The sequence below is a fragment of the Mus musculus genome, chromosome 11 (assembly GCF_000001635.26).
Source record: "Mus musculus strain C57BL/6J chromosome 11, GRCm38.p6 C57BL/6J".
Taxonomy (NCBI): domain Eukaryota; kingdom Metazoa; phylum Chordata; class Mammalia; order Rodentia; family Muridae; genus Mus; species Mus musculus.
This window is the reverse complement of record NC_000077.6, coordinates 8,886,539-8,912,859: the sequence shown is the minus strand read 5'-3', so window position 1 is coordinate 8,912,859 and position 26,321 is coordinate 8,886,539. Positions and strand designations below refer to the sequence as shown.

Sequence of the window (26,321 nt, the reverse complement as noted above, 5' to 3'; positions counted from 1 at the left end):
TTTTTTAAAGTGACATCCCTTTATTTTCTCAGCCTACTCTAGGCCCTGCAATGTCCCTCATCAGATAGTGTACATTTGACTCTTTGAGGAATGTATTTATATCCTCTTCACCTCTGTTTGTCTGACTATCCCGTCTATGCCGGGGTTTTGCTTGGTTTGATCTTGTGTAGGTCTTGCACAGCTGCTGAGTTCATGATTGTGACAGTCATGCCATGCCCAGAAGACAGCATTTCACAGCACTCCTCCGCATCCTCCAGCCCTTACATTTTTTTGTAACTCCTTTTTCATTGTGCTTGCTAAGTCTTGGTGGTGCCATGGTTAACATAGATGGGTCAGGGCTGAGCACTCACCTTCTTCCTCTTAGCACTTTGACCGATTATATATTTGTAACTTTTACCTTCTGATGGCTTGACCCATCTTATCATTAGAAAGTCTTCCTCTGTATACTTAAAGCTTGCTCCTCTCTTGTTTATAGCCTGATGTAAGCATACCCATCCCCTGTGCCTTCTGGTAGCTGTCTGCATTGGTACCTTTTTCTTTCCTAAACTTTCAATCCAGTCCTGTTCTTGAATGTAACTTATATGTCCACTACGTAAAGACACTTAGGTATAATTTTGGTACAGTCTTATCTCTAAGTTTTGACTGGCATGGGTTCAACATTATCAACACATGGCTGAGTTGTTTATCACTTGCTCTTCTACATCTTAAGATGATTCTGTTCTTCTTTTTCTCTTGAATGAGTATGTTCTAAGGTGCTACATTAACATCTTTCATCATTTTAAAATATTTTCTAAGGTTTTATTTGTTTTCTTACTATTAAGTTAAGATGTTGTCCATCTTAAGTTAATAAAAGCTATTACAGATAGTTCACTTAATTTCCATAAAATACAGAAATGACACTCCTATGTGGCTCTATTTCCACTTACTTTTTGTGGAAATTTCTATCATAAATATAGATTCTATATATATTACAAACAAACAATACAATGTGTGGTGGTTAGTGCTGTCAGCTTGATAGAATCTATAGTCACCTGGGAGATGGGCCTCTTGTTAGGTCTGGGAGAGATTTATCTTGATTACATTAATCAAAGCAGGTGGCCTGCCCACTGTGGGAGGCATCATTCCCTGGCTGGGAGTGGAACAGCAGCAGCTTTCATTGTGCCTACTTCCTAATTGTGGCTGTGTCATGACTAGTTGCTTTAAGCTTTTGTTTCTTGGTTTTTTCCCTCCGTGGTGGACTGTACCCTTGAGCTGTGAGACAGAATACATCTTTTCTCTTTAAGTTGCTCTTAGCAGAGCAACAGGGAAAGAAACTAAGACACACTGCTATAATTATTATTTTATATACTCTACTATTTCTTAAAAAATAGAAAAAAGGAAGGATGTAATGTGCATCAGAGGCAATATGAGGTATATTAATTTTTTCCTTGGTTGCCTTCAGTGGATTCCATTTGCTGTACAGGATCATGTCATCATTCCAAAGATTCATCCCAGATTTCTTTTCAGGATGTGACTATTATATCACACCCCATTATAGACCCAACCATGCATTTTATACACATTTTATACGAATTTAAGAAAGAAAAACTATAATTTGTGAACTTGCCATCAGCATTTATAAATATCTCTGCTTATTCTCCTCCTCTCTTCCTGCTCATTGCCCATCATCTCTATTGTTCTGTCTCCAATTGTTTTTCCCAAATTGACTTTTCAGACTCCGCAGTGAATTTCATTATTGCATTATACCTTTAGCTCTAAAATCTCATTTGATTTTATAGCAAATTTATAGCTTTTCTTTATTGGTATTCTATATTTGATTAGTCATCATAATACTTTTATTGAATCTTCAAAATTAGTTTCCTTTAGTTTTTTGAACATATGATTTCTGCTTTGAAGTCTCTGACTCATCCATCATTTGGTTCCCACAGGAAGTTCTCTTGTCTGTTAGATTGTGTGTTAGATTGAACTTTAAGTCTCTTTGATAATTCCATAAAATGTCATTGAAAACTGGATCTTTTATATGTGTTTCTCGGGGTATGGGCCCCTCTTCCAAGGTTTTACTCTGGCTGTTTGTGTTTACTTGGTATTTTGTATGTATGTTTATTGACTGCGAAACACATTTTCCATAACTGTACAATCTGTGCTGTTTCTGCTCAGACTCATTTGTGTGGTTCTATAATTTGCTTCCTACAGTCTTTAGTCATCTGCATGTCATCTGTGTTTAGTATGTGATTCATTGCTCACCAAGCAAATTTATTTATTTGGAGTTTGTTTTACCTTTGGAAATTCAGGCTGAGTAATTTAAGCAAATGATGTCTTGCTGTCATAGAACAAGGACAGTGTAGAGCAAGGGCTGGAAGAGGTGTTGGCCTTATGCACAGAGCTCGGTCCAAGACATTAATGTTCTGTTCATAAATAAGTAAAATGCCCAATTATTAAAATCTGAAGACATGAACTTGTGCTCTTACACTCAGCTGCAAATATGTTGTCCATTTGCACTCTAATTTAGGTCTATACACTATGAGCTCTTAATGGTTAGGCTACTGCTCTACTCAGGCAGCTCTAGATAATGTGTCTTTGGCTCTGGGCCACATACTTTCATTTGTGGTGATGCCCGTATGTTGGTTGGCAGCTGATTGACATCTTGTGTGTTTGCAATTCTAATCAAAGGTGATGTGTTGTTAGGATTTTGGTATCATGTCTCATTGTGTGTTTCAAGTTCCCCTAGACAGACCACCTGTCCCTCACATCATTCTCCTTTGCTTCAGACCTACTTAAGAACAAACTCCATTCCCCCCTTTGGCAGAGTAAATTTTTACAATGCCATCATATCATAATCATAGTTCTATGTTTTCATCAGATATAACTCCACTCTGGAAAGCCTGTCTACTCTCCGGCTGGCAGGAAGTTACATGGAAACCAGGAACTACATTACCATGATCACTGGGATCCTGAGCCGCTTGTATGTGGAGAGCAGAAACACTTCTTCGTGTGGTCAGTGGTCACAAATACAGGATGTATTAATTTCTTCAGCATGCAAAGTACCTTATACAGATCAGGTAATGGCCCTGAACATGATTAAATCGCTGTCTATACACGTAGATAGCAGCAGAACCTCTGAATAGTAGGCTTTTCAGCAAGGGCTACTGCTCAATCCAGGCAAAAAAAAAAAGAAAACAAAACAGGTATGCAGGCAGCTAGGCTCCTGTGAGTGCTTCTGCTATATAACAAAAAAAGCAATACAAGGCAGTTATCATAATATATAATTCTGCTAATGTTTCTATGAATAACAAATTTATAATTCTGATTTTTTATTCTGTTAACAACCATAAACAAATGGGTCCAACCAAAATTCATGCAATTTCTTTTTCATAAACATCATATTTTAAGTTTTAAAAGATTTATTTATTTTGTGACTATGGGTATTTTGCCCGTGTGTATGTCTGTGTGCCACACACACATACCTGGTGCCCATGGAAACCAGAAGTGAGTATGAGATTCTCCTGGAACTGGAATTACAGATGGTTGTGAGCCACCATGTGGGTGCTAGAAATCGAGCCTTGGTCCTCTAGAGGAACAGTACACTTAATAAGTGAACCATATCTCCGGCCACAAGTACAACTTCTTAGTAAATGGCCATAAACTCAAAGGTCTTTACAGAATTTCTGCAGCTTTGCTTTATAATGGTCATGAGAGGACATTCATGTCTACAAAGAGCATATTTTTTGTTTCACTAGAATTACAAGATACTCTTCCAGACCTGATCATTTCTTTCCTCTGACATTTTCTCTGCCCCTTCTTCAAAGTTCTACTTAGTTGTGTCCCTTTATTCCAGCTTCCATTATTTCAGTTTCTTACAGGGTCTAGGGAGGCTGGTCAGAGGCACAACAGAGTAATGCTGGACTAGAAGGAAACTTTGAGACAAGGTCATGGTCTTGGTCCAAAAGGGCTAGACTCATAGAAAAACACAATATATGCTCCATTTCTTTATAAGCAAGATGCATTTAAAATAATATTGAGTCTCCTCCCCCTCTCCCCCTCTCCCCCTCTCCCCCTCTCCCCCTCTCCCCCTCTCCCCCCCCTCTCTCTCTCCCTCCCTCTCTCATTTGTTGCTGGCTTGTTTCTGCTGTTTAGGAAGGAATGATGGATTCTATTCATATATTGAGAGACCTCATAAGCTTCCCTAATAAGGTAAGCGCTACTTCTTCCTCAGTGTGTTTTCCTGGGTTTTGCATAATTATAGAGACCATGATTAGAACTTGATGAATGTATTAGTCAGAATTATATTTTGTCATTGAAATTAGAGACATTTCTAGCTTTCTCTCCTGGTAACCTCCTCTTGCTTCTTAGTCTTAAATCAATGTGATAACATCAGACAGTGTATCTCATAACATCATTCCAGTTCTCTCTCAAGTGCTGCAAATTTCCAATTTCTTTTTTTTTTTCTAATTTTTTTTAATTAGGTATTTTCTTCATTGACATTTCCAATGCTATCCCAAAAGTCCCCCATCCCACTCCCCTACCCACCCACTCCCACTTCTTGGCCCTGGCATTCCCCCGTACTGGGGCATATAAAGTTTGCAAGTCCAATGTGCCTCTCTTTCCAATGATGGCCTTCCAATGATGGCCGACTAGGCCATCTTCTGCTACATATGCAGCTAGAGACACGAGCTCCAGGGGGTACTGGTTAGTTCATATTGTTGTTCCACCTATAGGGTTGCAGACCCCTTTAGCTCCTTGGGTACTTTCTCTAGCTCCTACATTGGGGGCCATGTGATCCATCCAATAGCTGACTATGAGCATTCACTTCTGTGTTTGCTAGGCCCCAGCATAACTTTGCAAGAGACAGCTATATCAGGATCCTTTCAGCAAAATCTTGCTAGTGTATGCAATGGTGTCAGTGTTTGGAGGCTAATTATGGGATGGATCCCCGGGTATGGCAGTCTCTAGATGGTCCATCCTTTCATCTCAGCTCCAAACTTTGTCTCTGTAACTCCTTCCATGGGTGTTTTGTTCCCAATTCTAAGAAGGGCAAAGTGTCCACACTTTGGTCTTCCTTCTTCTTGAGTTTCATGTGTTTTGCAAATTGTATCTTCTATCTTGTGTATTCTAAGTTTCTGGGCTAATATGCACTTCTCAGTGAGTACATATCATGTGAGTTCTTTTGTGATTGGGTTACCTCACTCAGGATGATGCCCTCCAGGTCCATCCATTTGCCTAGGAATTTCATAAATTCATTCTTTTTAATAGCTGAGTAGTACTCCATTGTGTAAATGTACCACATTTTCTGTATCCATTCCTCTGTTGAGGGACATCTGGGTACTTTCCAGGTTCTGGCTATTATAAATAAGGCTGCTATGAACATAGTGGAGCATGTGTCCTTCTTACCAGTTTGAACATCTTCTGGATATATGCCCAGGAGAGGTATTGCTGGATCCTCCGGTAGTACTATGTCCAATTTTCTGAGGAACCACCAGACTGATTTCCAGAGGGGTTGTACAAGCCTGCAATCCCACCAACAATGGAGGAGTGTTCCTCTTTCCTCACATCCTCGCCAACATCTGCTGTCACCTGAATTTTTGATCTTAGCCATTCTGACTGGTGTGTGGTCGAATCTCAGGGTTGTTTTTATTTGCATTTCCCTGATGATTAAGGATGCTGAACATTTTTTCAGGTGCTTCTCAGCCATTCGGTATTCCTCAGGTAAGAATTCTTTATTTAGCTCTGAGCCCCATTTTTTAATAGAGTTATTTGATTTTTCTGGAGTCCACCTTCTTGAGTTCTTTATATATATTGGATATCAGTCCCCTTTCTGATTTAGGATAGGTAAAGATAAATTTCCAATTTCAAAGTCACTCATTTCCCTCCTGATTCTTTTGGCTCCAGGAAGAACAACATTGATACCCAGGATCAAGTCAAAACACCCATGGTCACTTGAACATCCTTTGTTTTTCTGTACCCATCAAGTATAATGAACTAATGAGTTCTTCCTTTAAAAAAGACATGTGACCAGAATCTCCCTGTGTCTTCCATCTTTCCTGTTCCTCGTTGACCCACAAACTGACCATCTTTCATGAAGTATGGGTATCTCTGTCAACCTTGACAACACTTGCCACATCGGTAATCAGTGTGTTACTATGAAAAAGCCTCAAGTGGTTACTTCCTCTCTCTTAATACCATTCTAGCTTTGTGTTACACATTCAGTAACATTAAGCCCTTCATGCTTTGGTTCCTTCTGACCTATACTTTCCTCACCTGGTCTATGTCTCCTTCATCTAACCATAGTCTCAGGTTATAGTGGCCCAAAACTAAAGTAATTGTCCTTCTCTTAAGTAGTGCCTTTGGCTAAACAGAGAGCTGAAAATGGTCTTTGGACACTTAGCTCAAGTGTGTGTTTCTCACAGAAGTCACCCTCTGCCTTCGCTCCTTACTCCCTAGGTTCTTTCCATTGATACTTCAGTACCTAGCCACAGTCTGTCTGTCTGTCTGTCTGTCTCTGTCTTTCTGTCTTTCCTTGTTTCTTTCTTCATTTATTTATTTATTTTTAAATACTTTATCTTATTTTAGTTTCTAAATATTTATTTATTTTATGTATATGAGTATACTGTAGCTGTTCAGATGGTTATGGGTCTTCATGTGATTGTTGGAATTGAATTTTGGGGCTTCTCCTCACTCAGCTCCTGCTTGCTCTGGCCCAAAGATTTATTTATTATTATATATAAGTACACTGTAGCTGTCTTCATATCCACCAGAAGAGGGTGTCAGATCTCATTACGAGTGGTAACCATGTGGTTGCTGGAATTTGAACTCAGGACCATCGGAAGAGCAGTCAGTGCTCTTACCCGCTGAGCCATCTCGCCAGCTTGCTTTATTTATTTGTTTGTTTGTTTGTTTGTTTGTTTGTTTATTGTTCTTCTTTCCACCACTGGAGTGTAAGTGCCATGACAGTGGAGAGACAGGAGTGGAATGACTGAAAGACAACGGGTGGCCCTGCCACGTATTTCCCATTCTTCCTCCTAAGTCTTCATCTTGAACACTGAATAACGATCAGGTCGAAGCTGGGGAGGATGGCTGGACTTCCTGTGATCACATACTCCTCTCCTCTTACCAATCTCCCTTCATCTGGTCATGTCACCTGCTACTATCAGATGCCTGATGGCTCCCTACATGAGAAAATTAAGATTCTCTGCACAGCATCCAAAGACCTTACTTGGCCCAGCTCATTATCTCTGTACCTTCCCTCACATGCCATCTATTCTAGGCTCTGCCATTCTAGATGTTTCTCGTATTCTTGAAATAGTTATTTCTTAGCCTGGAACAGGTATTACTTTTTCATTAAAGCTGGTTTCAAATGCCATAATCTCCCTGAAACCTTCAGGAACCTGATGACAGAGATCATCTGACTTCATATAACATAGCACTTGAAGAGGGATTAAGGGCACATCTGTCTTCTAACTCTAGATTTCCCAGAATACAAACTATGGTTAAGTCAGCTGCTATACCTAGCAACTGAACACAGGGAAGGTGCTTTATGCCTCTTCCTATCATGGAGACTCGACCTCCTCCTCCTTTAGTCCTGTGCCTCTGGCATCTCCACTCTATGGCTCCCCAATTCAGAGAAGAAGACCATAAAAAAGGTGTGCCATGTCAGTAATGTCACCCTAGAAGTAGCAAGCCTCATTCCACACATTTCCTCATGAGTACTGCACATACGGCAGTACTCAAGGTCCTGGGGTATGGAGTTTCTGCCTAGTCATAACTTCTCAAAAGGAGTGACTGAGAAAGACACCTGTCACCGACCACCTGCCTCTATATGCATACATGAACACACACACACTACACACACACACACACACACACACACACACACACACACACACACACAAACTTCAAAAGAGTTCACTTAAAAACTAGCTTATTTTTATAGTTTAGGAGAAATTTTTATTTTTAGAGCTATCTCTAAGCTGTATAGGTGTCTGGCTGTGGGAAGCCATGGAACCCAGTCTGCCAGGGGGATAAATAATTGTGACCATCAGTAAACAGAACCTACTCTATTTCACCACACACGTTTACTTATCAGTTTCTAGAAGATACTAAAGACCAAAGAAGGAAATATTTAATCCCTGTCTTGTAGACACTGATGAATAAAATTAAATGTGGAAACAGCTATCCTTCAAAAATGATGCCAAGCACTGTTATTAGGAGAAGGTCATAATTCAATAGAAGCACAGGAAACAGTTCAGTTAACTCCAACAGATGTTAGGAGTTGTTGGTTTACAAAAGGAGTAAGATAGAACCATGGCTCTTTTAACTCAACATAGTGAGAATGTTTGCAGAATGAGTCCTTCTCTGTCAGTTTACAGACTAAAGTATTCAGAGATAAAAATGATATCTAAGATTTTACATTAAAAGAAAAAGAAACTGAAGAGCAGGAACATATGCTGCCTGGAGGAGGGAGGAGCCCATGAGCACCATCCTAGCTGAGACCTGTGGATGTTTGATGGCTTCTGGGGAAGGGAAAGTCAGTTTTCTTTAAGGGTGTGCCCCCAGGTAGGTTGACCACACTCCAGTGGTGACTCTATACCCATTAATAGCACAAATTGGACTAGGTGGAGCTAAGGTGCTGGTAGATGGATCTTGAATAAATTAGATAAAGGGTTGGGTAAGGGATATGATCAAATTACATTGTATCCATATATAAAATTCTTGGAAAATCAATAAATATATATTAATTTTTTAAAATGCTGCTAGTGAAGGATAACTGTTGAACATGGGCAACACACATGTAGTGACATAAGCCTACCCTCTCCACCTTTACAAACATCTGAAAATTTTATGTAGTAAAAAGATGTATAAAGAGAGAAGCAGGGTGTAGTAGGGCCTAGTTTGGTTGAATGAGGCTTGCTTCCAAAGACCCAGTAGGAAACTCTACAAGGGATGGAACAGTGAGCCAAGTTCCCAGAGACAGGTGCCTGACACCACAGAACCCCTAACTCTATAATTCTGTGACTATCAGTCACAAAGACAATGCCCCAAGCTCCTGGGATTCTGGCTAAACTCCACCCGCACAGTTACCTGGCAGCAACAAGGTAGCCCAGACCACTATAAAAGGAGCTGCTTGGCCTCTCCTCACTCTTTCTTAATAGCATCTCTAGCTTTCCTCCTCTCCTTCCCTTCCCCCTTCTCTCCACGTGGTCATGGCCAGTCTCCCTCTTTCTACCTTCTCTCTTTCTCCCTGCCTTTCTACAATAAAGCTCCAAAACCATAGACAGTCTCCGCTCATCAAGGTCTGCCATGCTTAACGATGAGATAGGCTTTCCCCTAAAGAGCTGCTTCTAACCTCCCACTGGAAGGCCTTCCTGCACTCCAGCCAGGGATTGGACCAAGGACTCTCTCCCTCGTGGGAACCATACAGCGCCCCCTCTCCCCCTGCCCCTCCTCCTTTCGGCCCTGGGGATGACCCAGCTGCTCTGGGAGCCCCCATTTTGTTCTGCGCTCTTACACGGTATCTAGCTGTGTCTGAGATGCCTAAGACTGAAAGCCTGTTATCTCTGGCCTCAGTGAGGCCCAGAGACCTCAGACTGCCCCTTGTCTACCCCCTGGCGGACTGGGTTCTGTGGCTTCCCACAGCCAGACACCTACCCCTGGCTCGTGCAAAGTGTGCGGCAGTCCTCCTGCATCTGCCTACCCAGAGCACCAGAACTCTGGCAGGAGGGGGGGTTTTCTCCCACTCCCTTTATTCCCCCACGCCCAGGGCCCTACAGCAGGGAAGGAGGGTTTTGCTAGGTAAACAGAGAATAAAGACATGACAAGCAGAAGAACATGCATGAGATTGGGAGAAAGCCTTGGTTATTGAGAGATGATAAACGTTCAGTGTGGCTTGAGCACAGACCACACAAGGGTGATGAAGAGAATGAAGAATATGGTATTATGTTGGGGCCAATATATCAAATGATTTATGACATGATTTCCTTTTTAAGTATATACCATCTTAAAAACCAAAGGGCTATAAGGGACTTTTTGGTTTTCCTTGGTCACGGTATGAATGGGGAAGCTGAACATCTGAGAACAAATGGGTGCTGGGAATGTTATCTACCCATCACCCAATAGCAAACATGACCTGGACTCTGTCACCTCGAACCCATGCTGAGTCATTTCAATTCCTAGTAATAGTAATAGAAACAAAACTCTACACACCCCATGCCAGGGAACATCTGACCCCATCTTCTCTTCCCATGCAGTTGAGCTTGACGAGTGCCATGTGCATCTTCAAATACACCAAGATGTTCCTTGCTCAAGGCCAGTTCTCCAGGAGGTTGCTAGTCGACAAAAAACTAAGAGTTGAATTTGTCCTTCTCATCTCTGGAGTCTGGGAAGCTGCCAAAGAGGATGCGAGGGATGGGGACTATCTGCAGGAAGAAGGCATGAAGATCATCTCTGACATGTTACTAGTAAGATGTTCTATCTACCACAGAAATGCAACCACAGGCCTGTGTGCAGCTTAGTGGCAAAACTTGTGTTTGGGATGCACAAGACCCTTGTTTTCATCCCCAGCAGATACACACACATACATACACACATGTACCCATGCATGTACATATGTGCATATACATATACTGCCTCATACATGCATACTCCAAAACAGCTGTTTCCCTTATCACTTACTCGTTAGCCTGTATTTGTGTTCCTTTTCTCAGTGAAAATTAGAGCAAATTCCTAAAATGTTGAGCTATGGTTCTGAGTGGTAGCTCAGCATTTGGAATGTTAAGTGTTTTGTGGCAGTCGTGTTGTGTTTTGATAGATTTTCATTTGGAACTGTGGAACATAGTTTGTCTTCTGCTGAATGTCATGAAATCACACAAATGATTGCTTGCATATGTTAACTTCAGAAGTAGCCTTGCTGATAAAAAAAAAAAAAAAAAAAAAAAAACCTAGGTGTCTATCTCATCTGTTTCTGCTACAGTGATTTTGAGAAGTTGTCTCAGCTAATTTATTTTAATCTTATGAAATGCCCAATCTTCTGAGGAAGCCATGAGTTAGTATTAGATGTTTTTCTCTCCTTTCCCCCTGTCTTCCATCCCACCCACCCAAGTTTGATGACTTATCTAGCTAATAGCTGTCAAAATACTTGGGAAAATATAGAGCAAATAATACTGTATTTGAATTTGCAAATTGTCGTTATTGTTCATGTGCACATGTGAATATGTTTTGTATCTGACCTGTACTAAAGCCTTGGGCTTGTGCACACACCTACTGACGTAAAGGTTTTTATCAGTAATCATACTATCAAAGCTCTTCTAAGGAACTAGAAAGCACCAAGAAGCAAAACAATCTTTAAAAGAACAAATAAAACATGAGTGAAGATGCACCAAAACCAGGAAAAGCCTACAGTGTATTTAGTATTATTGCTTTTTTGTTATGTATTCCTTTGCTCATTCGTGTTGCAAGCATCCTGCTCACCATGACTTCTGTTTGCAGGCCTGTCTCTCAGACGAGCATCAGATTCACGTAAGCACTGGGCAGATGGAGTTCCAGACCCTTCTCCATCGTAGCCCTCAGAGCTCTATCCAGAACCTAGGCTTCGTCCAGGTACATTTCCCCAGTGACCTGGCCTCCTTGCACAGTACTACTCAAGAGGCAACACAAAGCTCATGCTATATCAGCCAGCTCATGTTCTTCATGAAGAGTCCTTATCTAGGGGGACAAGTTCCTGGGCAGGTACAGGACAATGGCATACCTCTTTTTTCCCATTAATTTATTTACTTTACATCCCAATCACAGCCACCTTCCTCCTGACATCTCTTCCAAGGACCCCTCACAAGCTCCACCCCCACACCCTTCCCCTTCTCCTCTGAGAACAGGCTCCTCCTGGGTACTAACACACTTTGGAGCATCAAGATACTGCAGGACTATGCATATCTTCTCCCACTGAGGCCTGACAATGCAGCCCAGCTAGGGAAAAAGGATCCACAGGTAGGCAACAGAGTCAGGGACAGCCTCCTCAGTATTTGGGGGTGGGGGGGCTTGCATGAAGACCAAGCTGCCCTTCTGCTACATATGCATATGCAGGGGGCCTAGGTCTAGCCCATGTACGCTCTTTAGTTGGTAGTTCAGTCTCTGGGAGCCCCCCGGGGTCTAAGTTAATTGACTCTGTTCTTTTTATGGAGTCTCTATCCCTTCTGAATCTCTCAGTCCTTCCTCCAACTCTTCCACAAGACTTCTTGAACTCCTTCCAACATTTGGCTATGGGTCTCTGCATCTGTTTTGATCAGCTACTGGATGGAGCCTCTCAGAGGACAGTTATGCTAGGCTCCTGTCTGCAAGTATAACAGAGTATCATTAATAGTTTCAGGGACTGGTTCTTGCCCATGGAATAGGAACCAAGTTGGACCAGTCATTAGTTGGCTCTTTCCTCTGTCTCTTCTCCGTCCTTGTCTCTGAACTTCTTATACACAGGACAAATTTTGGGTCAAAGGTTTTATGGGTAGTTTGGTGTCCTTATCTCTCTACTGGAAGTCCTGCCTGACTCTAGGAGGTGGCCACATCAGGCTCTATAACCCCCACTGCTAGGAGTCTCTGCTAGGGTCACCCTCATAGACTCCCTGAAGCATCTCTGATCCCAGGTCTCTAGCATCTCCCAGAGATCTCCACCCTGCTTCTGATTTCCTTTCACTATCCAGACCCTCTTGCCTGGGCTCTCCCTACAACCTGATCCCACACCCCTGTCTGTTCCCCTCCCCATCCCCTTTCCCACCCAGTTCCCTTCCTCCATCTACCTCTGATGACTATTCTTTTCATCCTTCTCAGTGAGATTCAAGCATCCTCCCTTAGGCGCTCCTTGTTATTTGACTTCTTTGGGTCTGTGGATTGTAGCATGGGTATCTTGTACTTTAGTATATGCACCATGCATATACTTTTGGGTCTCGGTTACCTCACTCAGGATGATATTTTCTGTTTCTATCCACTTGCCTGCAAAACTCATGATGTCCTTGTTTTAATAGCTGAGTTGTATTCCATTGTGCAAATGAACCACATTTTCTTTATCAATTCCTTAGTTGAGGGACATCTAGGTGGTTTCTAAAGTTTCTTACTATTATGAACAAAGCTGTTAAGAACATAGTTGAGCAAGAAGAGTCCTTGTGGTATTGTAGAGCATCTTTTGGGTATATGCCCAGTGGTTATATAGCTGGGTCTTGAGACAGAACTATTTGCAATTTTCTGAGAAACCACCAAACTGCTTTCCAGAGGAGTTGTAAAGTTTACATTTCCACCAGCAATGGAGGAGTATTCCCCTTGCTCCACAACTCACCTGCATGGGTGTCACTTCACTTTTTGATCTTAGACATTCTGATGGGTATAGGGTGGAATTTCAGAGTTGTTTTGATTTGCATTTCCCTGATGACTAAGGGCATTGAACATTTCCTCAAATGTTTTTGGCCAATAGACACTGCTCTGTTGAGGGTTCTCTGTTTAGCTCTGTATCCTATTTTAACTGGGTTATTTGGTTTGTTGCTGTTTAACTTCTTGAGTTCTTTATAGATATTGGATATTAACCCCTTGTCAGATGTAACTTTTCCTATTCTCTATGCTGCTGTTTTGTCCTATTGATGGTATCCTTTGCCTTACAGAAGCTTTTCAGTTTCATGAGGTCCCATTTATTAATTGTGGATGTTTGTTTGTTTGTTTGTTTGGTTGATTGGTTTGTTTTTTTTTTTGTTTTTTGTTTTTTGTTTTTTTTTTTTTTTTTTTTTTTTGAGACAGGGTTTCTCTGTGCAGCCCTGGCTGTCCTAGAACTCACTTTGTAGACCAGGCTGGCCTCGAACTCAGAAATCTGCCTGCATCTGCCTCCTGATTAATTGTGGATCTTAATGCCTGAACTTTTGGTGCTCTGTTTAGGAAGTTGTCTCCTGTACCAATGTATTCAAGGCTATTTCCCACTTTCCCTTCTATGAAATTTAGTGTATCTTGTTTTATCTTGAGGTCTTTGATCCACTCGGAATGTGACCTTTGTACAGGGCGATAAATATGGATCTATTTGCATTATTCTACATGCAGACATCCAGTTAGACCAGCACCATTTGTTGAAGGTGCTTTCTTTTTATTCCCCCATTGTACTTTGCCATCTTTGTCAAAAACCAAGTGTTCATATGTGAATGGGTTTATTTCTGGGTCTTTGAATCTATTCCATTGATCAGCCTTTCTGTTTTTATACCAGTACCTTGCAGTCTTTATTAGTATTTCTCTATTGTACAGCTTGAAATCAGGGATGGTGATACCTCCAGAAGTTCTTTTATTGTACAGGATTGTTTTAGATATTCTGGGTTTGTTTTTCCATATCAATTTGAGAATTTTTCTTTCAAGGTCTGTAAAGAATTGTGCTGGGGTTCTGATGAGAATTGCATTGAATCTGTAGATTGCTTTTGATAAGATAGCCATTTTTATTGTGTTTAATCCTACCAATTCATGAGCATGGGAGATCTTTCCATCTTCTGATCTCTTATTCAGTTTCTTTCTTGAGAGACTGAGGTTCTTGTTATACAGGTCTTCACTTGCTTGGTTAGAGTTACACCAAGATATTTTATATTATTTGAGGCTAATGTGAAAGTTTTTGCTTCCCTTGTTTATTACTCAGCCCATTTGTATAAAGGGGGGGGCTACTGGATTTTTTTGTTAATTTTTTATTCAGCCACTTTGCTAAAGGTGTTTATGAGCTGTAGGAGTTCTCTGTGACAGTTGTTGAGGTCACGTATGTATACTATTGTATCATCTGCTAATAGTGATCCTTTGACTTCTCCTTTCCCAATTTGTATCTCCTTGGCCTCCTTTAGCGTCTTAACTGTTCTAGCTAGAACTTCAAGTACTATATTGAAGAGATACAGAAGAGAGGGCAGCCTTGTCCCTGATTCTGGTGGGACAATTTTAAGTTTCTCTCAATTTAATTTGATGTTGGCTATTGGTTTACAGTATATTGCCTTTATTGTGCTTAGGTATAGACCTGTATCCCTGATCTCTCCAAGAATTTTATAATGAAGGGGTGTTGGAGTCTGTCAAAGGCTTTTTTCCGCATCCAATGATATGATGTGTATTTCTTTTTTTTAAATTTGTTTACATGGTGGATTACATTGATGGATTTTCATATATTGAACCATTTCTGCATTTCTGGGATGAAGCCTACTTGATCATGGTAGATGATGATTTTCATGTGTTTTTGGATTCAGTTTGCAAGTATTTTATTGTTTTGCATCAATGTTCATAATGGAAATTGGTCTAAAATTTTCTTTCTTTGTTGAGTCTTTGTATGGTTTAGGTATCAGAGGGACTGTGGCCTCATAGAATGAGTTTTGGCAATGTTCCTTCTGTTTCTATTGTGGAATACTTTGAGGAATATTGGTATTAGCTCTTCCTTGAAAGTCTGGTAGAATTCTGCATGAAAACCATTTGGCCTTGGGCTTTGTGGGGGCAGGGCTGTTTTTTAATTACTGCTTCTATTTCCTTGGAGGTTATAGGAATATTTACATTGTTTAACTGATCTTGATTTAACTTTGATAAGTGGACTCTATCCAGAAAATTATCCATTTCATTTAGTTTTTCAAATTTTGTAGAGTATGGGCTTTTGAAGTAAGATCTAATCATTCTTTTATTTTTCCTTAGTTCTGTTGTGATGCCCTCCCTTTCATTTCTGATTTTATTAATTTAGATTTGCCTCCCAGCCTTTTAGGTAGTTTGGCTAAAGGTTTGTCTACCCTGTTGATTTTCTCAAAGAACCAGCTGTTGGTTTAGTTGATTCTTTTATTGTTCTCTTTGTTTCAGTTTTATTTGTGTCAGCCCTGAGTTTGATTATTACCTGATATCTACTCCTCTTGGGTATGTTTGTTTGTTTTTATTCTAGAGCTTTCAGGTGTGCTATTAAGTTGCTAGTATGTTACCTCTCCAATTTCTTTATGAAGGCACTTAGTGCTATGAACTTTCCTCTTAGCACTGCTTTCATTTTGCCCCATAAGTTTAGTTATATTGTGCCTTCATTTTCATTGAATTCTAGAAAGCCTTTGGTTTGTTATTTCTTCTTTGACTAAGTGCTCATTGAGGAGAGAGTTGTTTAGTTTCCACCTGTTTGTAAGCCTTCTGTTGTTTATATTGTTGTCGAAGTCTTCCTTTAATCCATGGTGATCTGATAAGATGCAAAGGGCTATCTTCTTTATCTCTTGAGGCTTGCTTTGTGACTGATTATATGGTCATTTTTAGAGAAGGTTCTATGAGGTGCTGAGAAAAAGGTATAATCTTTTGTATTTGGGTGAAAGTTTCTGTACAAAAAGTCCATTTGATTTATAACCTCTGTTCGTTTCATTATTTCTCTGTTTGGTTTTTGTTTTGATGACCTATCCATTGGTGAGAATGGGCTGTTGAAGACTCCTCCTTTTAATGTGTGATGTTTGATGTATGATTTAAGCTTTAATAATGTTTCTTTTATGAATGTGGGTGCCCTTGCATTTGGGGCATAGATACTCACAATTGAGACAACATCTTGGTAGAGCCCCTCAGGAGACTGCTATATCAGGCTTCTGTCAGCAAGCACTTGTTGGTATCCACAATAGTGTCTGGGTTTGGTGATTGCATATGGTATGGATCCCTAGGTGGGGCAGTCTCTGGATGGTCATGTCTTCAGTCTCTGCTCCATACTTTGTCTCTGTAACTCCTTGCGTGGGTAATTTGCCCCCCCCCCTTCTAAGAAGAACCAAAATATCAACACTTTGATCTTCCTTCTTGAGTTTTATGTGGTTTGTGAATTGTATCATGAGTATTCCAAGCTTCTGGGCTAATATCCACTTATCAGTGAGTGCATACCATGTGTGTTCTTTTGTGACTGGGTTATATCACTCAGGATAATATTTTCTAGTTCCATCCATTTGTCTAAGAATTTCATGAATCATTGTTTTTAATTGCTGAGTGGTACTTCATTGTGTAAATGTACCACATTTTCTATATCAATTCCTCTGTTGAAGGACATCTGTGTTCTTTCTAGCTTCTGCCTATTATAAATAAGGCTTCTATAAACATAGTGGAGTATGTGTCCTTATTACATGTTGGAACATCTTCTAGGTATATACCAAAGAGAGGAATTGCTGGTTCCTCAGGTAGTACTATGTCCAATTTTCTGAGAAACCACCAAACTGATTTCCAGAGTGATTGTACCAGCTTGCAATCCAACCAGCAATGGAGAAGTGTTCTTCTTTCTCCACATCCTTGCCAGCATCTGCTGTCACCTGAGTTTTTGATCTTAGCCATTCTGACTGGTTTCCCTGATGACTAAGGATGTTGAACATTTCTTTAGGTGCTTCTCAGCCATTTGATATTCCTCAGTTGAAAATTCTTTGTTTAGCTCTGTACCCCATTTTAATAGGGTTATTTGGTTCTCTGGAGTCAACCTTCTTGAGTTCTTTTTATATATTGGATATTACCCCTCGATCAGATGTAGTGTCGATAAAGATCTTTCCCAACCTGTTGGTTGCCATTTTATCCTATTGACAGTGTCCTTTGCCTTACAGAAGCTTTGCAATTTTATGAAGTCCCATTTGTCAATTCTTGATCTTAGAGCATAAGTTATTGGTTCAGGAAATTTTCCCCTGTGCCCATGTGCACAAGGCTCTTCCTCACTTTGTTTTCTATTAGTTTCAGTGTATCTGATTTTATGTGGAGGTCCATGATCCATTTCGACTTTAGCTTTGTGCAAGGAGATAAGAATGGATCGATTCCCATTCCTCTACATGCTAACTGCCAGTTGAGTCAGTACCATTTGTTGAAAATGTTCTTTGTTCCACTGGATGGTTTTAGCTCCTTTGTCAAAGATCAAGTGACCATAGGTGTGTGGGTTCATTTCTGGGTCTTCAATTCTATTCCATTGATCTACCTGCCTGTCACTGTACAAATACCATGCAGTTTTTATCACAATTGCTCTGTAGTACAGCTTGAGGTCAGGGATGGTGATTCTACCAGAATTTCTTTTATTGTTGAGAATAGTTTTTGCTATTCTAGGTTTTTTTGTTATTCCAGATGAATTTGCAAATTGCCCTTTCTAACTCTGTGAAGAATTGAGTTGGAATTTTGATGGGGATTGCATTAAATCTGTAGATTGTTTTCAGCAAGATAGCCATTTTTAGTATATTAATCCTGTCAACCCATGAGCATGGGAGAGCATTCCATCTTCTGAGATCTTCTTCAATTTCTTACTTCAGAGACTTGAAGTTCTTATCATACGGACCTTTCACTTGCTAAGTTAGAGTCACACCAAGATATTTTATATTGTGACTGTTATGAAGGGTGTTGTTTCCCTAATTTCTCTCTCAGCCTGTTTATCCTTTGTGCAGAGGAAGGGCACTGATTTATTTGAGTTAATTTTATATCCAGCTACATTGCTGAAGTTGTTTATCAGGTTTTGGAGTTCTATGGTGAAATTTTTAGGGTCACTTAAGTATATTATCATATCATAATATCATATCATCATGCTAATAGTGATATTTTGACTTCTTCCCTCCAATTTTAATCCCCTTGGTCTCCTTTTGTTGTCTAATTACTCTGTCTAGGACTTCAAGTACTATTTTGAATAGGTAGGGAGAGAGTGTGCAGTCTTGTCTAGTCCCTGATTTTAGTGGGATCGCTTCAAGTTTCTCACCATTTAGCTTGATGTTGGCTACTGGCTTGCTGTGTGTTGCTTTAATTATGTTTAGGTATGGGCTTTGAATTTCTGATCTTTCCAAGACTTTTATCATGAATGGGTGTTGGATTTTGTCAAATGCTTTCTCGGCATCTAGTGAGATAATCATATGGTTTTTTTTCTTTCAGTTTGTTTATATAGTGGATTATGTTGATGGATTTCTGTATATTGAACTGTCCCTGCATTCCTGGGATGAAGCCTACTTGATCATGATTGATAATCGTTTTGATGTATTCTTAGTTTCAGCTCACAAGAATTTTATTGAGTATTTTTGCATCGATATTCATAAGAGAAATTGGTCTGACGTTCTCTTTCTTCATTGGGTCTTTATGTGTTTTAGGTATCAGAGTAATTGTGGCTTCATAGAACGAATTGGGTAGAGTACCTTCTGTTTCTATTTTGTGAAATAGTTTGAGGAGTATTGGAATTAGGTCCTCGTTGGATGTCTGATAGAACTCTGCACTAAACCCATCTGGTCCTGAGCTTTTTGTTGTTGTTATTATGAGACTATTAATGACTGTTTCTATTTCTTTAAGGGATGTGGGACTGTTTAGATAATTTATCTGATCCTGATTTAACGTTGGTTTCTGGTATCTGTCTAGAAACTTGTCCGTTTCATCCAGATTTTCCAGTTTTGTTGTGCATAGGCTTTTGTAGTAGAATCTGATGATTTTTTTTTTTATTTCCTTGGTTTCTGATGTTTATCTCTCTTTTTATTTCTAATTTTGTTAATTTGGTTACTGTCTCTGTGCCCTCTGATAAGTCTGGCTAAGGATTTATCTATGTTGTTGATTTTCTCAAAGAACCAGTTCCTGGTTTAGTTGATTCTTTGTATAGTTCTTTTTGTTTCTACTTGGTTGATTTCAGCCCTGAGTTTGATTATTTCCTGTTGTCTACTTTTCTTGGGTTTGTTCTAGAGCTTTCTATTGCTTTTGTTGATCTTGAAGACCAGCTTTAATCCATAGTGATCTGATAGGAGGAATGGGCTTCTTTCAATTCTCTTATATCTGTTGAGGTCTGATTTGTGACCAATTATGTGGTCAATTTTGAAGAAGGTACCATGAGGTGCTGAGAAGAAGGTATGTTCTTTTGATTTTGGATGAAATGTTCTGTAGATATCTTTTAAATCTATTTGGTCTAAAACTCTTGTTAGTTTCACTGTGTCTCTGTTCAGTTTGTGTTTCCCTGATCTGTCCATTGATGAGAGTGGACTGTTAAAGTCCCCCACAATTATTGTGCGAGGTGCAATGTGTGCTTTTAGCTTTAGTAAAGTTTCTTTTATGAGTGTGGATATCCTTGCATTTGGAGCATAGATGTTCAGAATTGAGAGTTCTTCTTGGTAGATTTTTTCCTTTGATGAGTTTGAAGTGCCCTTTATGTTTTTTGATGACTTTTGATTGAAAGTTGATTTTATCCAATAATAGAATGGCTACTCCCACTTGTTTCTTGGGATCATTTTCTTGGAAAATTGTTTTCCAGCTCTTTACTCTCAGGTAGTGTTTGTCTTTGATGCTGAGGTGCATTTTCTGTATGCAGCAAAATGCTGGGTCCTGTTTATGTAGTCAGTCTGTTCATCTAAGTCTTTTTATTGGGGAATTGAGTCCATTGATGTTAAGAGATATTAAGGAACAGTGATTGTTGCTCCCTGTTATTATTGAGGTTATTTTTGTTTGTGTGGTTATCTTCTATTGGGTTTGTTGAAAGATTACTTTCTTGCCTTTTCTGGGGCATAATTTCCCTCCTTGTGTTGGTATTTTCCATCTATTATCCTTTGCAGGGCTTGATTTGTGGAAAGATATTGTGTACATTTGGTTTTGTCATGGAATATCTTAGTTTCTCCATCTATGGTAATTGAGAGTTTTTCTGGGTATAGTAGTCTGGGCCAGCATTTGTGTTCTCTTAGGGTCTGTATGAAATCTGCCCAGGATCTTCTAGCTTTCATTGTCTCTGATGAGAAGTCTCGTGTAATTCTGTTAGGTCTTTTTTTATATGTTACTTGACCTTTTTCCCTTACTGATTTTAATATTCTTTCTTTGTTTAGTGTGTTTGGTATTTTGATTATTATGTGTCGGGAGGAATTTCTTATCTGGTCCAATCTATTTGGAGTTCTGTAGGCTTCTTGTATGTTCATGGGCATCTCTTTGTGTCCTGGATTTCCTGGATGTTTTGGGTTATGAGCTTTTTGCATTTTGCATTTTCTTTGACTGTTGTGTCAATGTTTTCTATGGTATCTTCTGCACCTGAGATTTTCTCTTCTATCTCTTGTATTCTATTGGTGATGCTTACATCTACAACTCCTGTTCTCTCTCCTAGGTTTTCTATCTCCAGTGTTGTTTTCCTTTGTGATTTCTTTATTTTCTATTTCCATTTTTAGATCCTGGATTGTTTTATTCAGTTCCTTCACCTGTTTGGTTGTGTTTTCCTGTAATTCTTTAAGGGATTTTTGTGTTTCCTTTTTAATGTCTTCTACCTGTTTACCTGTGTTCTCTTGTATTACTTTAATGGAGTTATTTATGCCCTTCTCAAATCCTCTAGTATCAACATGAGATGTGATTTTAAATCAGAGTCTTGCTTTTCTGGTGTGTTGGGGTAACCAGGGTTCACTGTGGGAGAACTGGGTTCTGATGATGCCAAGTAGTCTTTTTCTTATGTTCTTGTGCTTGCCTTTCACCATCTGGTTATCTCTGGTGTTAGCTGGTCTTGCTGTCTCTGACTTTGACTTGTTCCTCCTGCAAGCCTGTGTGTCAGTTCTCCTGGGAGACCAGTTCTCTCTGGGAGGAATTTGGGAATGAAGAGCTGTGGTACAGGGTCAGCTCTGGGGTGCAGTCAGAGACCAGAAGGATCCTGTCCCCAGCTGAACCTTGGTTCCTGTGTCTTGATGGATTTGTGAGTGTCCCTCTTGGGCCAGGAATTTGAAGAGCAGCGGTGGTCTTACCTGTGCTTACAGGTGTGTAGGCACTCCTGGGAGACCAGCTCTCTCCTGGAGCTATTTATGTATGTAGCTCTGTGGCACAAGATTAGCTCTGGGCAAAGACAGAGACCGGAAGACTCCTGTCCCAGGCAGCCCCTTGGTTCCTGTGTCCTGAGCTTTCTGGGCAGGTTCCTCTGAGCAGCAGTGGTGGTCCTACCTGTACTCACAGGCTGGTCAGAACTCCTGGGAGGCTCACTCCCTCCTGGCTACTATTTGGGTATGGAGCCCTGTGGCAGAGGATCTGCTACAAATGGAAAAGGAAACTGGAAGGTTCCTGTCTGTCTGTCTGTCTGTCTGTCTGTCTGTCTGTCTGTCTGTCTATCTATCTATCTATCTATCTATCTATCTATCTATCTATCTATCTATCTAACTAACTAACTAACTAACTAACTATCTATTTTTGTTCCCAAAGGTGGGTGGTGTCATGATCCCTAGGCTCTATAGCTGCGAGAGTAGAAGACCTATCCTCAGAGGACAACTGGAGACACCTGTGACTATGGAGTTTGGGGAAGAAGACTACCTGGTAAAGGTGGCTGTCCCACTGCCTCTGCTTCATTCAGGCTGGGCTGGCTGCTTTGTAATGCACTTACTCCTTCCAAAATAAACTTTGCCTGACTTGTTTTCTCTCCAATGACAGCACAAGAGAAATCCAGCCATGTTTGTGTTGCTTCGGGATGAGGTGAATGTCCACCGGTTTACTGGGCTTTCAGAAAACTCCCAGGAATCTTTACAGATACACATCAAATTCTCTAAGCCCGTTACAAGACCCTTTCCCATCATACTGTTAGTAAGGTGTGTGGAGGTGGCAGCTACAGTGGAAGAGAGATTCCTACATGACAGAGTGTCCTGAAGGGGATTTGTGACCAAGAGTGTATTAGTTTTAAGGAATAATGAGGGTCATTGTCTAAAGAAATTATATATGCATAGGTGTGTGTGTGTGTGTGTCTGTGTTTAGAGCTATCAGTTTTAGAAGCTGGATTCCTGCCTGTTGACTGGAATGTGAAACACCCCAATTTCACTTATACTATGGATGACCTCATTTTGAAGTCTGATAACACAGACCTGGGCCAGAATTATTCTACTGTTCCCTCCATCACTTGCTTTTTTTCCTCCTTTTTCACCTGGAGTAAATATGTTCAAATTTATATTCCCAAAGAGACTTAATAATTTAATCTTCTTTCTCAGTTACATTGAGTATTCAAGATTAGATTTTTCTCATTTAGTGGCTAGACAATGTGGAAAGGCTATTGGAGATTCTTTGGACTCTTGGGCTGAAACAGTGCTAGAAGTCACTTTAGTGACTGATTGACAGGTGGGGAGGGGCAGTGTCTTCTGGGAGCAGCAGCCCTGGGTCTTTCTGTCCTCAGAATCTCCTTGTGTTTGGGCAGCTGTTAGCTGTTTCACTGCACCTGCTTGACCAGGTGAGTCCCTCTACTGGCTGGAGGGGACTCAGGAGCAAGGTGTGTGGTATGTCTCTGTGGCACGGATAGGTGCTACACGTAGCTGAGTCTTCATTCACTGGCTTGACTCTATCTGCCAAGTGAGCTGAGCCACTGGATGTCTAAAGGTTTCTGTTTGCCTAAAAAAATCTGGATTTTTTTCCACCTAAATTTTCAAAGTCGCACACAAAAGCAGAATTTCTTTATCTGACCATTTTGAACCTCTCTGATGCCAATTCTATACTTCCTGACAGTATGGTGAAGCATTTGTTGCAGATAAGTACACACATGTCCTGTTCCTCAGCCGGGTGTTTGTTCTCATTCCTCAAAGGGAACTGGCTATTCTTTTTGCTTTTTCCCGAAGTGGGTTTTGTTTAGTTCGGTTGTTTTGGTTTTGGTCTGTTCTTAATGGGTATAAGGGATAAAGTATTATATGTGTGTGGGGGGGGTGTGATATTAAGAGGCTGTGCATCAGGGGATAATCCACATTGGTTCTTTTTAGCCCTGATTATCTCCAGCGATCCCTTTCTAGGGCAAAGAATGTTTGTTACAAGAAACATATGTAAACACAGAGAAGAAAAGCTGTGCCTCACTATGTCATGTTCGCCCCTAGGTTCTCTGAGAAAGCCACGCCTTCTGATTTTCTTGTGAAGCGGGTCTACTTCTGGGATGAGCAGACTGTACAAATGTATGTACCTGCTGCTCCATGGAAAGGTCAGTGGATACTAAGCCTGTGAGCTCTCCATTCTTGTTATGTGCTGAGGACATGCTGTGGCCTGTATGTGCATGGCAGTGTTATTCTTTTTTTATTGCATCAACATCCAAGTCTGCATCATACAATCTTAAGACATTTTAAATGGTAAAACCAATAAAATTACAACATTTTAATGGTAAAACCTATTAGCCTTATTTTAATTAAAACTATATAACTCCCCCCCTTATATTTCCTCTAATTCAATCCATCCTATGCTTCCCCTTGCTTCCTCTTCAAACTACGGCCTTATTTACTGTTACACACACATGCACACAAATGCCTAAACATAAATACAGCTTGCTCAATTCATTTAATTCTCTCTCTCTCTCTCTCTCTCTCTCTCTCTCTCTCTCTCTCTCTCTCTCTGTGTGTGTGTGTGTGTGTGTGTGTGTGTTTCAAGGATGAACCACAGCTTGGTACTGGATAACCAATTAGATGGCTCATCCCTGAGGAAGACCAAATGTATCATTCTCGTTATTTATTAGTTGCCTGTCGTTCTGTATCTAAGCATGGGGATTGTCCTGTGAGATTGTCCCATTTCAATGTATCAGTTCTATTGGCGTTGTACTTCTTCACGTCTAGTTTAGGCAGCCACGTTACTGAAGTAGTATGGGTGATGCTTCCATGCCATTTCTTTTTATTATTATTATTATTGGTTATTTTATTTATTTACATTTCAAATGTTATCCTCCTTCCCAGTTTCCCCTCTGCAAACCCATTTCATCCCTTCTCCCCACTGCTTCTATGTAGGTACTCTCTTACCCACTTACCCACTCCCACTTCACCACCCTAGCATTCCCTATGCTGGGGCATTAAACCTCCACAGGACCAAGGGCCTCCCCTCCATTGATGCCATATATGGCCATCCTCTGCTACACATGCAGCTGGAGCCATGGGTCCCTCCATGTGTCCTCTTTGGTTGGTGGTTCCCTGCCATTTCTAAAAGACACAGCCACACAGTCGATTTTCTGGTGGCCTGGCTCTTACAGTCTTCCCAGCCATTCTCCAGGAATGTTCCCTGAGCCCAAGGTGCAGAAGCTATGTTGTAAATGCACCGGTTGCAACTGGACACTCCATCAACACTTGCTTCTTCACTGCATTTTCACCAGTTGTGGGCTCCTATGATTGTCTCCATCTGTTGCAAAGAGAAGTTTCTTTGATGAGAACAATGGTTTCTTAGATTTAGGCCATTGTTAGAAATCAATTTCTTATATCTGAGTTTTGAGAGAACCATTTAAATCTCATTTAGTACTGGTACATTGCCATTTTAGATCTCTGGCTTATTTATTATTGCATACTGTATGAAGAATAGCCTAAATGTTATTCTTTTGTATATTTATTTGTTCACTTATTTGTTTATTGTGAGAATGTGTGGTGTAAGTTTATGTTGTATGTGGTTTATGCACACATGTGTGGGCAGGTGTGCAAATCTGTGTGTGTGTACAAAGAAAGAGAAAGATGTTCAGTGTCCTGCTCTATCCTTCTCCACCTTATTCCCATGAGACAAGGTTTCTCTGTGAACCTGAGACTAGACCTGTGGCCAGCAAATGCCTGTGATCATCTTGTCTCCGCTCCACACAGCACTAGATTACAAGCAAATGTGTGACCCCATCAAACATTTTATGCAGGTTCTGGGGATTTGAACTCATGTCCTGGTGCTTGCACAGCAAGCACTCCTTGCCTTTTCCCTATCAATTGCATAGTTTTACAAACAATTAATATCTAACTGTTCCCAAACCATGTATTTAAAAATCTCAGAAGAAAACTTCACATACATAGAACTTAAGTGCTTTTAACATCAAACTTATCAAGAGATGATTGGCTAAATCCAATCCATGTCTCCAGAAACATAGTGTTTGATAGAGTGGCTCATGGTCTGAGAAGAAGCAGAAGAGGCTTGAATGGTAGCTACAGAGGAGCTGAACTGTGTCTATCACACCAGATGAGATGATCCCTTTGTTTGGGATGTCAGAAAGGACTTGGAACATGGTGGCACTGGAAACACTATTTTTATTCCAGGCACTCTGTCACTCACAAATGAATGTCTGGGTGTGTTCGATTCATTGGAAATTCCCCAGAGCAGGAAATGGCCAGAATATGACTAACCTTTCACTCCTTCCCTCTTTGTCTCTCTGTCCCCAGCTGCCCTTCCACTTGCTTTGCAGATGAAGCATGCCCCTTGCAAAGTTCATAGGATTATTGATGGTTTTTTCCCCCCTAGGAGCCAATGTGGGATATTTATCGCTATTAGATGCTGACTATGACAGGAAACCTCCAAACAAATATCTTGCTGGGGCTGTAAACTATACAGTGCATTTCCAGTGGATCCAATGTGTGTTCTGGGACAAGACAGAGTGGCGATCTGAAGGTCCCTATCCACAGCCAGGATCGTCTCCTGAAAAAGTCAACTGCAGGTACGGGTACACTACTGCTGGGGAAAAACCTGGA

General features: G+C 40.5%; 1 protein-coding gene across 1 annotated transcript in view; it reads left to right on the top strand.

The window, feature by feature from the left end:
* Pkd1l1 (polycystic kidney disease 1 like 1) overlaps nucleotides 1–26,321 on the top strand; it is a 149,014-nt gene that overhangs the window by 61,850 nt on the left and 60,843 nt on the right. The window contains exons 20-27 of the mRNA XM_017314870.1: nucleotides 2,861–3,059; nucleotides 4,135–4,191; nucleotides 10,242–10,451; nucleotides 11,479–11,718; nucleotides 22,093–22,209; nucleotides 22,318–22,472; nucleotides 23,733–23,833; nucleotides 26,095–26,287. Coding sequence (XP_017170359.1) covers nucleotides 2,861–3,059; nucleotides 4,135–4,191; nucleotides 10,242–10,451; nucleotides 11,479–11,718; nucleotides 22,093–22,209; nucleotides 22,318–22,472; nucleotides 23,733–23,833; nucleotides 26,095–26,287 — 1,272 coding nt within the window. The remainder of the gene's footprint in view (nucleotides 1–2,860; nucleotides 3,060–4,134; nucleotides 4,192–10,241; nucleotides 10,452–11,478; nucleotides 11,719–22,092; nucleotides 22,210–22,317; nucleotides 22,473–23,732; nucleotides 23,834–26,094; nucleotides 26,288–26,321) is intronic.